The 15,822-nt window shown below is 30.7% G+C and overlaps 1 protein-coding gene across 1 annotated transcript in view; it reads left to right on the top strand.

The window, feature by feature from the left end:
• LOC129216958 (ras-related protein Rab-32-like) overlaps positions 1 to 12,559 on the top strand; it is a 36,649-nt gene extending 24,090 nt beyond the window's left edge. Inside the window, exon 9 of the mRNA XM_054851181.1 lies at positions 8,095 to 12,559. Within this exon, the coding sequence (XP_054707156.1) occupies positions 8,095 to 8,228 (134 nt within the window). The 3' untranslated portion in view covers positions 8,229 to 12,559. The remainder of the gene's footprint in view (positions 1 to 8,094) is intronic.
• The last annotated feature ends 3,263 nt before the right edge of the window (positions 12,560 to 15,822 follow it).

Genomic DNA, 15,822 nt, shown 5'->3' with positions numbered 1-15,822 from the left:
CTAAATTATAAGAAACTTTAATGTTTTGTTGAGGAATGCTTTAAAGCAGTTTGAGGGGTGTTTGTAAGTGTCTTAAAAAATTTGATGTGTTTAAAAAAAAATTGTATACATACCCTTTTCTACAATGCAAAATTTCAACTTATATGAAGTGTCTTGGAACATATCCCTCGCAGAAGTCAGGACTCGACTGTACTCACTCATGTCCAAATATTTCTAAGTTATCAAATTAAAATAATTATTTTTATACTCACAATATGTTTTTTCAGTATAATATATTATGTAAAGCCCAATATACGTAATTTAAGAAGGTGCAATGAAGTTTTCACACTTTTTTTTTCTGTTTTAGTGTGTGAATTAACTAGCAAAATTGCTCAATTTCAAAGTACTGTATCTTTTTTACAAACCAAATACACAAAACAATATATATAACATGTATAGTACTTGAAGGGAATATTCAATTGGCCTAGAAATTTTATTTTTAATTCCATCCACTTTTGGTTTACAGAGGTCTAAAAATGTCATTTTTTTTATTTATGTGGGGGCTGTAATCTATAAAGGGTAAAAAAAAACACACAGCAACAGTTACATATTCTTATTCGCATGGTTCTAGTGATTAATTTTTGCCGTCTTTCATTTTGTATTTCCGTCCCCTACGCAAGTTATCCCCCTTTGAAATGAGTAAATTTTTTTCATTTGACCTTGAAATTTAACCTGTTGCCAATATTTTAATTATCAAGCTACAGCCTCTTATCTCGGCATGTAAGACTCATCTTATTCACTTTAACATTAAAGCGTAAAATTAACTGCCATAAATGTAATTCAAATAGATTTTGGCCAAAATGCAAAGGTCTAAAAATCCCATTTTTAGACTACGAAAATCACTTTTGATGACATCTAAAAAATCAAAGGTTTAGTTTAGAGAAAAAATGAAAGTGGTTTTAAATACCTTTCATATGCAGCTTTTAGGGATATGAGTTTCAAAAAAATTAAAAATGGTCGAGCGCACCCATCCGTCGAACCTGTGTGGATTGACCCATATGTGTGTACAATCTTTCTACATCCTTTGCAAGAATCTTATTTCTTTCATTTCATCTATTTATTAAGGTTTTTTACAAGGTAAGTAAGCAAAATTTATTTTAATTTTCATTTAATGCCATAGTTTTGAAATAAAACTCTAAGGCTGAGATCTTTTGGATTACAGCTTTAAAATTAAAATTATGCTTTAAAATGGAACACAAAATTGATTTGTTCTTCGTTCTGTTTCTTAAGATTTTAAGTTCATTGCACAGTACTTAATATTAATTTTCAAACCATTTAAAACTATAGAAAACTAAATTGATAAAAATGTGTGTTATGTTTTATAAGGTTGATAAGCAGAAGTTTTGTGAATTATTGCTTCATCACAGTACTAATCATTTAGGAGATAGGGATAATTCTATTGAAATTCAATTTAGTTCTTGTCAGCTGCCTGGAAATCATAAAATTTAGTGCAATTTTTATGGGATTATAGAGTTCAGATTAAAAACTTATAAGGTGCTTCACAATTGAAAATTGTAATTATTGTAGTATTTTCTACAGATTTTATTTAAGCTGGGGGGGGGGGTTCAGGCTTGGGGTGCCCATCACAATGCATTTTGCGGAGCCCCTTCGTCTATTACTAAAACTATGTCAATATAGATCATGTACATTTTTGATACTTCAGGGCCCCCTATGGTAATTGAGCCCCTCACATTTGCAACTTGGTTAATCGGTTACTGGCTTTAAGTAACTTTTAACTCTAAAAATCAGGCATTTTTACTGAAAAATTTGACAGAATATTGAGTTCTTAACTGATAATAAGAAATACATTTTGGCTTTCTAGAAATGAAAAAAATATGAAAATTTACTTTTCCTTCTACAAAATATCAAAACTATTTATTAGCTTTTTGGTATTGCAGTTATAAAATTATCAAAATTTGTATTTACTGAGAGGGAATTTCCGGTGAATTTCTCAGATCCACTCAGAACAAGAGATTGAAATCTTTCTGTTCAAATGCATTGTTCCACTTCTTTTAACTTATGCTATCCTATAGAAAGGAAATTTATATTTGATTGGAGTTTAAAATGTTTATTAAATTTAAAATTTTTTGCTAATTGAGTGGTATGGAAGTAATCTACTTTTAATAGAATCAATTACTCATGTAGCAAGAAGAGCAACATTTGAAAAATAGATTTTATTTGATGATAAAAAGTTTATTTATGTCCATATGAATAGGTAATAATTTGGTTATATTTTTAGCCTTTTTTTTTTAATTATTTAAAAAATATCTACACCGTAGCATCTGAGATTCAAAATACATTTTTGACCAATAAAAGTTTTTAAAAGGTAATGTATGTGAACACACTCACATGTAAGGTGCTCGAAGACACACAGCAATGGGGATTGATATTCAAAAATTAAAACTTATTTTTATCTTAATATTTCTGAGCTTGACTCAAATCAAGAGGAGTTCCATAATAATGGGGAGAGGGAGCTGTAAATGTTAGTATCACACCAAAAGTGTTGGACACTTTCAAAAATTCACATTTTGTTGTCATAAATAAAAGACCTATTGTTCTGTCTCTTTTGTCACATGAACGGAGGTATGCTCCAGCTGTCATTTTCCAGTAGAAATTAAAGCAACCATCCATATGAAGGACCAGAAAGAAATTCAGAAAAAAAAAAAAACGTTTTTGATCATCCTTCATCAGAAATAAGTTTACTTACTATGTAGAATTAATTTTTATATTTTTGTGAAAGTGTTACTTTTATTTACAAAAATATAAGCATTTCTTGGAGAATTTTTTTTTTTTTAATTCTTCGCCATCTGCAGCATTTTTTCCCATAATTGATGAGCAGTAAAATTAGATTAAGAAGTATAAAAAAGTGAATAAAATGTTGCGTCCTTAGAGTTGTCATTTTAAAACTTTAAAATAATGGGGCAGTTCCTGAGATAATCACCATCCAGTGGCGTTCCGAAGGGGGGCGGGGAGGGCGGTCCGCCCCAGGCCCCGCTTTGACATAGGCCCCCAAATTTCAATTTTTTGTTTTCACCAATATTGTCGCATATCTTGGTTTGAATGCTTAAGCAAGTTGGCTTAATAAATCATAATTTTTTTAAAAACCAAATATTTGTTCAGGGATACAATCAATACCTCTTCGGGATCAATGGAGGGTTTATGATATCCAGGCCCCGCTTTGACATAGGCCCCAAAAGTTTAATTCGTTTTCTTTTTCGCCCGACGTGCCTTATGTCATGGTTTAGATAAATAAAAAGTTGACTTTCTATGTAGAATGAATATTTTCTCAGTGACTCTTGCCTAAACAAAGAGAGGGCAAATTATGTCCCACAGGTCCCGCTTTGACATAAGCCCCGAAATTGTATCTTATTTTTTCCAGTAGATCTGTCATATACATCAGATTAGAAATATTAATCAGTTACCTATATATGCGAGTATATATCATAAATTTTGTTAAATATGACTTTTTTTCATAGTGACCCATCCTAGTGTACAAAGGCACATGAGCGCTTAGGCTACGAATTTAATGATGGCCCCAAATTTTTAAATTAACTAAACCTATAAAAATCATTTGCTTTTATTTTGTTAAGTGCTTTCGACAAAGTTTTATGCATTTTTTTTTCAAACAATTTATAAAAAAAAACTAATGCATAACACATGCACGTTTATAATTTTTGATCAATACAGTATACAGCTAAAATATCTGTTTTATGTTTTGTTTTGTGTATGAAGACTACGATGGTCTAGTCTTAATTCATACACTATTTTTGAAACCAAATTCAAACATATATCCAAGAAAATCCATTCCTAAATGAGAAGTTGTCTATCCTTTGTGGCGTTGGAAAAATCAGTCAGATAAATTTTTCTTTTTACCAGCTGCACTTCTGTGGTTTTAAGTTTCATCTCCTGCCCGAAGTTGTAACTTCTAAGAACAAATCGGACCCCTTCTGACTCAAGCAAAGGGGACTTCCTTTTTGCTATGCCCCTTTTGACAGCGTAAAACTGTTTAATTGGTCAATCCTTCGGGACTTTTGACCTTGACTGCGTAATACCTCCTGCCATCCATTCTATACTCGATTGCAGGCTTACTTGACTATGGAGAAATGAGCTGCGGCCAAGCAAAAGAAATAGTTCCTAGCCCTTTGTCCGATAATCGGGGGAAATTACGCTCTTCGCTTTAGAAATCGAATTAGTTAAGCCCATGCATACGCAATTTTTTCTTTTTTTTTTTTTTTTTTGTCTTAATTTCTGTCAAACATGAAATATTTTCAATTCTACCAGCGAAGCCGCGCGGAGCGTTTTCTCCACTTCAATCAAACGTGCCAGGCAAGTATAGGGTCACACCAGAGTTTTTTTGTCTGAAGAACATAAAGAGCGTTTTTTTTTTTTTTTTGTGAGTGAGACCTAGCTGAAAAGTTTTATTTAGACTGTGAACGTGTGAATTTCCTCCTTATTTAGGTAAGCATGTTTCAAAAATATTTTCCTCTGAGATTAGGTGATGTTATCAGGTAAATAGTTCCCTGGTGTGTCTTACTCAAAGGAATAATAAAGGGTTTTTTTTCTGTAAAAGCCAATTTTTATCCTAAAATTAATTAAATCTGGAATGCCTAAACGTTTCTGTTCACTGTACTTGGATGTTCAGATGCAATAAATTTTTAAGATATAATATAATTTTAGGACTTTTTTCTGTTTTTGATATTTTCTGACAAAGCACAATTTTATTAAAAAATATAGTATTTACTTAATTTTACTTAAACCCATGTGTTTTACTGTGGTATTTACAGTAGTGTCCGAAATCAAACCAACACTACTGAAATATGTAAAAATGTATCACTTAAAATTGTAATATATGGTATGTACACATAGTTTGAGAAACTTCAGTTTTAATACCAGGTAGGCCCCCATTTCGAGTAGCGCCCCAGGCCCCCATCTGTCTTGGTACGCCACTGTCACCATCCATTTCATTCTGGCCACACAGAAGACAACAGTGCAAATCCTTTTCTCCAATTCTATGCAGATGTTTTTACAAACAATCATGTCCAGTAATAACATGAAAACAAACCGCTCCAATAGATCTATGCAATGTATTGTGAATTTTATTACTTTTATTGAGCAGGGAATTCCACTTTTTACCCACAGCTGCATCACTATATGAAGAAATTAAGTTATTTTTTAGTTTGTTAAAAATAATTTGTTTAATGTTACGCAGATGAGAATCTAGTTTGATCATCAGAGATCCAGCCTTAGCAAGATATTCCCCCTGCTCATTTCCAAAGATGTCACAATGACTCATAGTCCATTGGAGCGCAAAACTTTTCCTAGGTTTCTCAAGTTCAAACAGTTTCATTCTACAGGAATGGACATGAGCATTTTCATTATACTTTGTATTTGTCAGTGACTAAATAGCTGATTGTGAATCAGTAAGAATCTTTCAAAAATACGAATTTCATTTGAAAGTTTTCGGTTTATAACCTTGAGAGTTTACCTTCACCCCTTATCAACATTTCAGACTATTTGGTAAGGGCATAAAAGATAAGCTTAATAGTATAATTTGAAATTAAAATATTGAAAATTTGAGGAAATACGAATGTTTTGTAGCAATTAAATTTTCAATGTGCATGTGCCAAAGATAGCAAGTTAGGGGCCATTCATTAGTTATGAGGGATGATTTTGGCAATTTTTGCCCCCCCCCCCCCCCCTCCCTCCATGTAAGGGTACGTAAGATTTTTCACCCCCCCCCCCCATTCTTACGTAAGATTCCATTTTGTTTTTCAAAATAATAAAATAAAGAATCTTACATCACTAGAATCGAAATAAAATTCACTATAACCTTTAACCTTTAAATTAAACCTTTTTGTGATAAGAAATATGTACTAAAAAGATAGAATCTAGACTGAATCTTTTTTTTCCCCTTTTTTTTTGTTTATGATGTGATACTAATTAAAAATAAAACTTGCCATACAGAGTGCGATTCTTTTATTATATTTTGCACTATTCATTGTTTGTAAAACAAATAAAAAACAGCTCATCCTGATATGTTTTTTACTTTCCAGATACAAATGAAATATAATCCCTGTCAAAAAAATTGACTGTGCGATTTCAAATGCAAAATGTCGACTAGGAGAATATTATGTAAGAATGGGTTTTAACCCCCCCCCCCCCCGAAGTAACTGTATGTAGAGATTTTTCCACCCCCCCCCCCTCCTCCTCAGAACCCTTACATAATTAATGAATAGCCTCTTATAACTTTCATAATTTGACACTCAAATAGATCCCTTAACTCATAACAAAATTCCAGGTCAATATCTTAAAAATTGAAAAAGATATCAGCGATCTAATGTACCGAATGTCAATCATTCTTGAATAGGCGCTGAATTATGAAGGATTGTTTGCAAATAATCTGCTTTTATCCTGAATCGCACAGAACGACAGCAGGCAAGTTTTGAAAATTTGATAAATAATGATAAAGACATCAGTTGTGAATGATCCCTCACGATTCATTGATGATGTTTCCATCACTATCAAATTTGCAAAACTTGCCTGCAGTTGTTCAGTGTGATTCATCTTAAAAGCAGATTATTTGTGAACAATCCCTCAAAATTCATCGCCTATTCAAGTATTATCAAAATTTGGTTCAATAGATTGCTGATATCTTTCTCAATTTTTAAGATATTGACCTGGAATTTTATTACGAGTTGAGGGGATCTTGAGTTTTAAATTATGGAAGTTATAAATTGCTATCTTTCATGCATGCGCAGTGAAAAACTAATCACTTTAAACGTTCCATATTTCATCAAATTTTCAATATTTTAATTTCAAATTTTAGTATTATGTAAATTTTTTATGCTATCAAATAATCTGAGAGTTTGGTAAGAGGTGACGAAAAACTCTGTGTTTTATAAGCCAAAAACCTTCAAATAAAATTTGCAATTTTGAAAGAAATGCTTATATCTTCGTTAATATAAGAGATACTTTCACAAAACAAAATTAATGAAACGAAAATCTTGAATGAGAATACCAATTCATTCTCAGAAAAATACACTCTATTTTTATTTTGTTCTTAAATGGTAAATCTGCAGTAAGTCATATGAGACACAAAGTAGTTTTTCTTGCTCTTCTTGGAGAATCTTCTCTATTTTTTTTTTTCTTTTTCATCCTATTGAAATGTAGGCTCGTTAATTCAATTGTTTTATTTTTTTTCTCTTAATATATTTGATCCAAATTTCCATGAACAAAAAATCCAAACTCATTGCAGGATTCTGAACTACAGTTCTGTTGTTAAAATCAGAAAAGAAAGCATTTATTTTATGTTGATAAATCAAAGTTGTATCGATTTCAATTAATTTTGTTACGTTAGTATTTTGCTACACTTAGTCATGATGTTGGGCTTATCCCACAAGGGTTGTATATTCGATCTCCCAATGTGCCAAAAATGCACATGCCATCATTTTTGAGACTTTCCACAACTGTCTGCACAATAAAAAATAACAATTCACATTTTTCTCTTTTCCTTAATAAAATGACACTTAAAATAACTGATCTGCGAATTCTCGATGTCGATCATGAATGCTTTGCTTGGGACAGTTAGTGCATTATTGCTAGTGTAATATTTTTGTTGTTGTGCCAAAAAAATGTCATCCGACAGTTTATTTCTTTGACAGTGCATTTTATTTGTGTGAAAATGTCTACAGAACAATTACCAATGGTTCCAGCCCCCCCCCCCCCCCCCCCAATATTTGATGATATGAAGACTTAAAAATTGTATTCTACCCTTCTTGTATTCTGAAAAAGCTCTGTCAAGAATTTAAATATTCTATTTTCATTCTCAGAATTATTTTTTAACAATTGGATGTAAGAGATTTAGCTCTTATTTTTAAGTAAAACAATTTATATTAGGATTAATAAAAATATTTATTAAAACTCTCATTTATCTGCAATTTTCTCTGAATTTTGCCACTTTTTTTAATGAATTTTATAAAGTTTTTATATTACTTTTTGATGTAATAGATGTTCTGAAAGTAGATTTAATCCTTATGTATTTGTTTTATTCTAAAGGTGAAGCCATAAAATATCTCGTTGAAAAAATAATTCATACGCAAAAGCTGAACCCATATGAATCAACAAGAATCAACAGTACATCTTTCCAGCTAACAGCGAAGAAAATTGTCAAGAAAAAGAAATGTTGTTGAAGGAATGAAATGATTTAATCCTTATCATGTATTCTTCTACCTTTGCTAAAAGGTGGGAAATGGCTTCATAAAAGTCGAGAATGTTTCCAAGTTGTTGATATGGTGCAGATATTTATTGGTCTGAAAATGTGTGGTTGTGAATTTCTTTGTCTCTGAAAGATGGTGAGTTTCCAGTGATTGAACAAAATTGCCTGTGTCGTAGGTCATATTGTTGGCATTTCATTTTTTTTCCTTTCATGATTTTATCATTAAAACTTTTACTTAGCATGTCTGCATCTTAATATGTTTTGTGCCATGTGTAGAGCTGCAGAGCTTTAGTACGAGCCAAAGAAATTATTTTTTTTTTTGTTATCCAATTGCACCATTGCCATGAATTGTTTGAAAGCAGCTATACACAGTGCACATGAATTAAGTATTCATGTTTTTTTATTCTTACCGCATTGCTCCGCATCAGCAGATATGCCAATTCGGAGTTGATCAGGTTTTCAATAATTTTGCCTTGCATGCGACAAAAAACTAGTTTAGAAAAATATTTAATACTGGAAAATCGCCCGAAGTAATTGCCTGTTTCGAGATATTTTGATACTTGAAATCTTAACTCTAACTCTCTAACTCCAGTGGATTAACCTTAAGCTAAAGTAGATAGCGTTAAGCTGTTGACCACTTATTTAAACTTTTTTTTTATGTTCGAAATTGAAATAATTCTTAATTCAGATATAAAGCTGTTAAATTAATTTTTTGTTTGATTAATGCTATTATGAAAAATGCAAATATTTTTATTATTATAAAATAAAAAAACTGGGCATGTAAAAATTTTATTTGGGCATATATTGTTTATTTTGACAAATATACCCATTAGGGCATGTCAAATATTAAAGATTTTTCTAAACGTGGTGCAATTATAAAATACAATTCAGGTCCACAAATGCTTATTGAAACTGAGAAAGCAAATTTACTTTTTTTTTTCAAAATAAACCCAAAATTATCCGACATGCCAGATAATTCAAATTTTCCAGCGTGCTGGTCCACCTTACTTAATTCCGGCATGCCAGCTGGTGCAGGATAATACGGTACTTTTTGTGTGTGTATTTGTGGTGAAACTTTTTATCTTGTTATATGTACATATGTTTTTATCTCATTTTTTTTTTGCGAAATTTTATTTATTCTGATATTGATCACAAATCAAATCGTCTTGATAGGAACATTCTGTAAGGCAGTTGTAAATAGTGTTAGGAATTTAATTTTTCATTGTATGTTGTACTTAATTTTTTTACCTGTAATGTTATAAACTTGATCTCCAAACTTCTTGTTACGTTTTGCATCATTGTCAATTCAAATGAAGTTATTAATCCATTAACTTACGGAATAAATATTAATAAAAGATCATTTTAATTAAATTTTTATGCATAATTTGTATCTCATTTTGCCAAACTGGTGCTATGAACTACCTATTCAAATATTTTTTAATCTTTTGTGATGTTATCTGGTGAAGCTAAAATTATTAAATGTTGGAAGTATAAAATTAATCTTTAAATGAAATTGTTATAGAGGTATAAAAATACTTTTTGTAGCATAAAATACGTTCTATTAATTTAATTAAATTAAGTACAGTTCACTTAGAAATCTGTTTTTAATTATAAATGTTATGTAAGAAAAATGTTTTTTGTGTCAAAAAAAAAAAAATGAAAAGAATTTGTTAAGCAAACTAGTTCTATTAAATTAATTTCAACTGCAATAATGTTTTTAAAAAATAGCATGATTCTTTGCATTTGCTTTTGTCTGATTTTCAAGACTTAGGAATCTAAATATTTGATACATTGGCATTTTGCATATCAATTCTCATGGCACAAAGTTATCAGTTTTTATGTTAGGATACTTGTGAAAGGTTTCATCAAAAACTAAAGGATGCTATCTAACTATAGTCCTTATTTTCACATAATATTTGAAATCTCTACAATCTTACATGATAGCTTAAGTGGTTTCATTCAAAAAGAGTTAACAGTATATTTAAAACTAGAAGCACCTACAAGCGATGTCCATGCTAAAAATTTAATGGAAGTCTGTTGAATAAAAAAAACTTGACGCCCCCACCCCCTCTGATGTGAAATGATAATTTTTGTTTGTATAAAATGCATACACACCTTTTCAAAAAAAAAAAAAGAAACTATTGAAGTTTCTTTGGAATTAAAAACTTTTTGTCAAATCATTAAATTATATTTACAGTTGCTTTAAAACTCTATTTAGCGAGTGAAGCAGTTTTTACTGCAATTTAAAATTTTTCGCCAAATAAACAAAAAAAAAAAAAAAGACATCAAATAATATCTTTCAAATGTAAAAATAATTCCGCAGCTCTATTGTTTATCGCCAAACTTGCCCAGCAACCATACTATCATAATCCATCCGTCTAACAAAAAAAATATATGTATTGGAACATTCAAAAATTATCGTCAGAAAAAAAAAGTGTCTTACATTTCACTCGGATAAAAACAAATCAAGAGTTTCTTTTCTTTCTAAACAAATCGCCAAAACAATTAATTACACTTATGGTTGCTTTAAAACAATAGTCCTAGACTGAACTGCTTTGTGCCTAACGCGCCAAGGGACCATGCTACCAGAACCCAGTCCTTTTGCCAGTGAAGCGGGTGTTTTTTTTTTTTTTGGCAGTAATAAATATTTCGCCAAACAAACAAAAAAGTGTAAAATCACATTAACAGTAGCTTTCAAATCTTTATATATTAAGAGCTGCGTAGCTCGGTCTACCTTGAGAATAAAAATTGTGTCAAGTGACATATATTCAACAATCAGGCTTAAATAAAAGGAAGAAAAAAACACCATACAAAATTACCCTTCCAAACAATGACGACAGATACTACAATACTTTTAAAAAATTAAAATGCAAAAGATGGATTTTAAAAGCATAACCATGGAAACACAAAATAAAATAAGTTTAAGAAGTTAAATGCAAAATAAGAAAAGAAACAATGGATTCAAAAAGCGTAACTGTGGAAACGCGAAAATAAAATGGTTGACAACCTGAATCAAAATCACATTTTTCGAATTTGATTTAAAAATGCTGGTAACTTTTTTCCTTTGAAGGTGGAAGCTAAGTTTTTCGACCATTGGTCAAGAGAGATCTAGAGTAAAAAAATGTCACTTTTTCCAATGGTGTCAAAAAGAAAACTCTGGGACAACTCCTTCACTTTTTATTGATAAATTTAATGAAGAAAGTAGTGCCTAAATTTCAGCTAAGCCTAAAAAAGTTCGAGCTAAAAACGCAAATTACTCCCGCTGTAATTAAGTTAGAGCAATGAAAGAAATTGTTTAGAACGCGGAAAATTCTAGCTTTTTCAACGATATATTCTAATATGTGCATTGTGCAAGTAATTTTTCACTCCCATATTCTAGAATTTATGTGAAATTTAGGCCTAAATTAAAATAAAAAAAATTATCGGACTATTTATCGGATTTTTTCGAATTATAGCCTATGTCACTCTGTAAGAAAGCACCTTTCATATAGTGAAGGAATTTTTCAAATAGGTGCTACTCGAACATATAAACACACAAAAATCCGCCCTCTCTCTTTAAAATATTAATATAGATGAGCTTTTATAAATATATTTTCAGAGCTTCTTTAAATTAGCTTAATACATAGTTTCTATAAAATATTTGTTCTGAATGCAATGAATGTACTAAATGCAAATATTTAAATGCTTAATTTGCAACTTCTGTGAGAGTCATGTAAAATGCCACAAAATAGAAATAAGAGACTAGTTAGTATGTTTGAGCTTTTTACGGTTGAAACAACTTATAAATTTAAGTGTTGTTAGAACTTTAGGATTATATATATATATGTATATTTATAAATATATATCAAATATATGATAAGAATTTGCTTTACAAATGCATTGAACCTTTGTGCACCAGACAATATTCTGAGCTTAGTGATGCTTTCTCAATCTCTTATCACTTAGATTAAATTGTTATTACATGGTTATTGTAGTAAATCAGTATATGTGAGGTTCATTGTAAAATCAAAACTGTTGGTAGTGGAGAGAAGTTTCGATGTTCAAGCTGTTAGAATAAATAATACTTGCTTACGAATGCACTGAAGCTAATCAAAACTGACCTAGGAAAACTTCAGAATGTTTGTATGATTGTAGCTTACTTTTTTGTTAACCTTATAAACGTCATGTTCATGCGACAATTTCCTTACAAATCAAAATGTACATTGAGACTAGATCAGAGCGAAATTGCTGGGACCAAAGAATTTTTTTTATCTTCTTTCTGCCAAATATGAATTATTACCATTGAGCAAAATTCTGTTTTTTTTTTTTTTTTTTTTTTTTTTAATGCCTTCCTGCTCCGGTAACATTACAGCAGGCAGTAATTTTGAGATATAGAGTTGCAGTTTTATAAAAACTGAGCCTCAACAGACAGCCAAAAAAAAAAAAAACTTAAATGAAAATTCACTTAATGTGTTGGCTAACTCAGTGCCTAAAGTGTCATATCTATTTTGTTTCCCTTGCTATTATCTTTTCAAACATAGATCTTAAAGCACTTTTTCTTACAGTATTGTCATACTTTTATAGATCACACGTTTTACTTTCAAAGAGTTGAAGTTTTTTTTTTTTTAATTGGAATATCTATTCTTAGAGACTTTTCCGTCCTGCGATCATTCCACCCTAAACAAGTTTTACTGTACAATGTTTGCCGGTATGTGCTTTTTGCTGCAAAAGTAAAATTAATGTGCCTATAGGAAGTCAACGTTAGTGTTCTGATATTTTGATTATCAACCTACACTCAGTGTTATGGTGGTTCTGTAGAAGTGCCTGAAGTGTTTTGAATTAGTGTTTAGGCGTTTGCTTAAATGCATTCTAGAAATTTCAATAATCTGATTTGTGTACTTGTGGACGTAAGGGTTTTGGAGAGGACGGTAAATAACCACGGTTTTTACCGTAGTGTCGCAAAACCTTGCCAACCCTGCTCATAAGACTTAGTAAGTAAGAATTACTTACTAAGTTGAATGCTTAGATTGTCTTGTTGAATGCTTAGATTGTCTTATACATAGATTGAGTCTTAAAAATAGGAATACTTCTGGCTCTTTCAAATCAGAACTAAAAAAGGGCTCTAGTTCTTGGTGAAAAAATTCATATCGTCCTTAAAAATGCTTAAATTGTTTAGTCACCGAAGCGCTCTTTATTTTGCTCAAAAGATTCTGTTATTCTGTAAATGATTTTAACAACATCATGCTCTTTGACAGTGTGTTGTTCTCTGTCCTTTGCTATAATGTATTAAATCACTGCTGCCTTAAATTGTGCAACACTTTAGAATTAGCATTTTCCAACTGATGATGAATGCATTGAAAAATAAAATTGATTGTTTGGATAGGGAACTAATGTCAAAATTTTAAAAACATATTTTCAATTTCTACATGCACAACTATACAATGTTGAAGCGAGAAAAAAAAAGTATTTTTAAAATTATAACTAATGCACAAATTATTCTTGCTCATTTATTAATAGAAATTGTTGTCACAAAATCCAAATCTCAATTATAGCTGAGTCATATTGAATTATTAAGACTTTTATTGTGTTGTAAGATATTAATATAAACTGCTGGAATTTAAAAATTGTTGTGATGAGATCCGTCCACATTGAAATGTTATTCAAAAATGTGATCTTTATTCTTTACTGTTATTGACTATCTTATTTGTTATACAAATAAAATAAATGCATATCAGCTTTTTGCCTCTTTTTCTTTTTCCGACACACTTTTTTTTTAATCATTAGAACTCCTATCTTTTAAAATGTTTCTTCTGATATTAGTGTTTAATACATTCAGTTGAAGCAAAGTATGTTGAGGATTGTGGGGCTAAGTGAAATGGTTAAATATTTACTCTGTTTTTAGTGTTCACCTACCTGGTAATATTTAAGTATGTAGTAACACTCGTAGTCTATTCCAGTCATGAAAAAGCTATATTTGAAGTAGGGGTGCGACATCGATGTCGATGTTTTGGAAACATTGATGTTTTACTTTCGATGTCTTTGGAACATCCAGGGTTCGTACAGGTCATGGAAATCCTGGAAAGTCATGGAAAAAAGATAAGCAAATTTCAGACCTGGAAAAGTCATGGAAAATTGAAATTTTCATTCAAAGTCATGGAAATTCATTTGAAGTCATGGAAAAATGTCCTGGGCAAAGAGAAAGTAACAGTTGCTAAAAGAGCATTAAAAATCTTGAGTGATTTAGCAGTATTGCACATAAAAGCTATTAAAACTGAAAAATTGTATGATCTCAAAAACAAAACCAAATTTTGAAATATTGCATCCACTTCTGTAACAGACGCTCGTCTTTTTTCGCAATATGATTTTACATCACTCATTTTGAATTTATCATTATTTCCAACACTTCTTTTATTTTATATTGTGCAGTAGTGAACTTGTATGTTCTTCATTTTGCCACGCCTACTCAAAAAACGCAGAGGGAGTCCGAATTCTATTTCCATCACCCTTAAAAACTTTATTATTAAATATATCAGAGTTTATATTAATTTGTTGAAGGTTTTTGAAAACAAAGATCTTGAGTCAGGTGATAGAATGGAGAAATAGGGGAATTCTAATTACTCTAAAACAGTATGTGCCCAACATATGGCCCACTGCTATGTTCAATGTCATGGATCAAGCACTATGTTCTGGAACTACAGAACCTATTTATATGCATTTGAAAATGCAAATAAGTAAACAAGTACATTTGAATCAGAAGATTTATTCACTATTGAATGTTTTTTTTTAAATAAATATCTGGTTTAGAAACAGGAATTTAGTGGAGAATGTCACTTTACTTTATAGAACCTAAACACTCCTTGTCAAGTTATGTGGACGATTACATGATTTGTTGACACTAAATGGCATTTTTGAAGCGAATTTATTGAAACTTAGTTAATGACTCATTTAACCTTTGTCCCATTCATTATCATTCTGCCTGTTTATAGAAAAATTATTAGACATTTTAGCATCATTATATTCCAATCACTGTATTTTCACTTTATTTAAATTTATATGATGAAGAAAAGTAAGAATAGTTTACTTTTGTTAGGTGTATACTAATATTTTTTCAACCACAAGTAAGTGCTTCGATGAGGTAGTGGCATTCAAACAGAAGTTTTGCTAATGCTTATTTCCAAAAACTGGCAAGTTTGATATTAAATTGTACTATTCTCTTCATGTAACAAGGTCATGAAAATTTTTATGAAGTCATGAAAAAGTCATGGAATTTTTTCATCCAAATAGAGTATGAACCCTGAACATCGATGTTTTGGGTTCGATGTTCTTTCGATGTTGATGTTTTTGTATTTTAATTGAAAATTGTTATAATTTTTTTTTTACAGAGAAGTGGCATCGATTGAAAAACATCAATGATTCAAAACATCGATCTTCAAGACAAGAAAAAAAAACGATGGTATCTGTAAATTAACCCAAAAGCATTGAACTCTCGGAAACGTCTACATCACCTAAATTTGAAAAATGTAGGAACTGAGCTCCTGTCAGCTACCATGCAAAATAAGCTCAAACAGGGGTGCCAACTGCTCTGCAAA

Source organism: Uloborus diversus, chromosome 2 (assembly GCF_026930045.1).
Source record: "Uloborus diversus isolate 005 chromosome 2, Udiv.v.3.1, whole genome shotgun sequence".
Lineage (NCBI taxonomy): Eukaryota > Metazoa > Arthropoda > Arachnida > Araneae > Uloboridae > Uloborus > Uloborus diversus.
The sequence above is the reverse complement of the archived record's forward strand: the minus strand, read 5'-3'. Positions and strand labels throughout refer to the sequence as shown.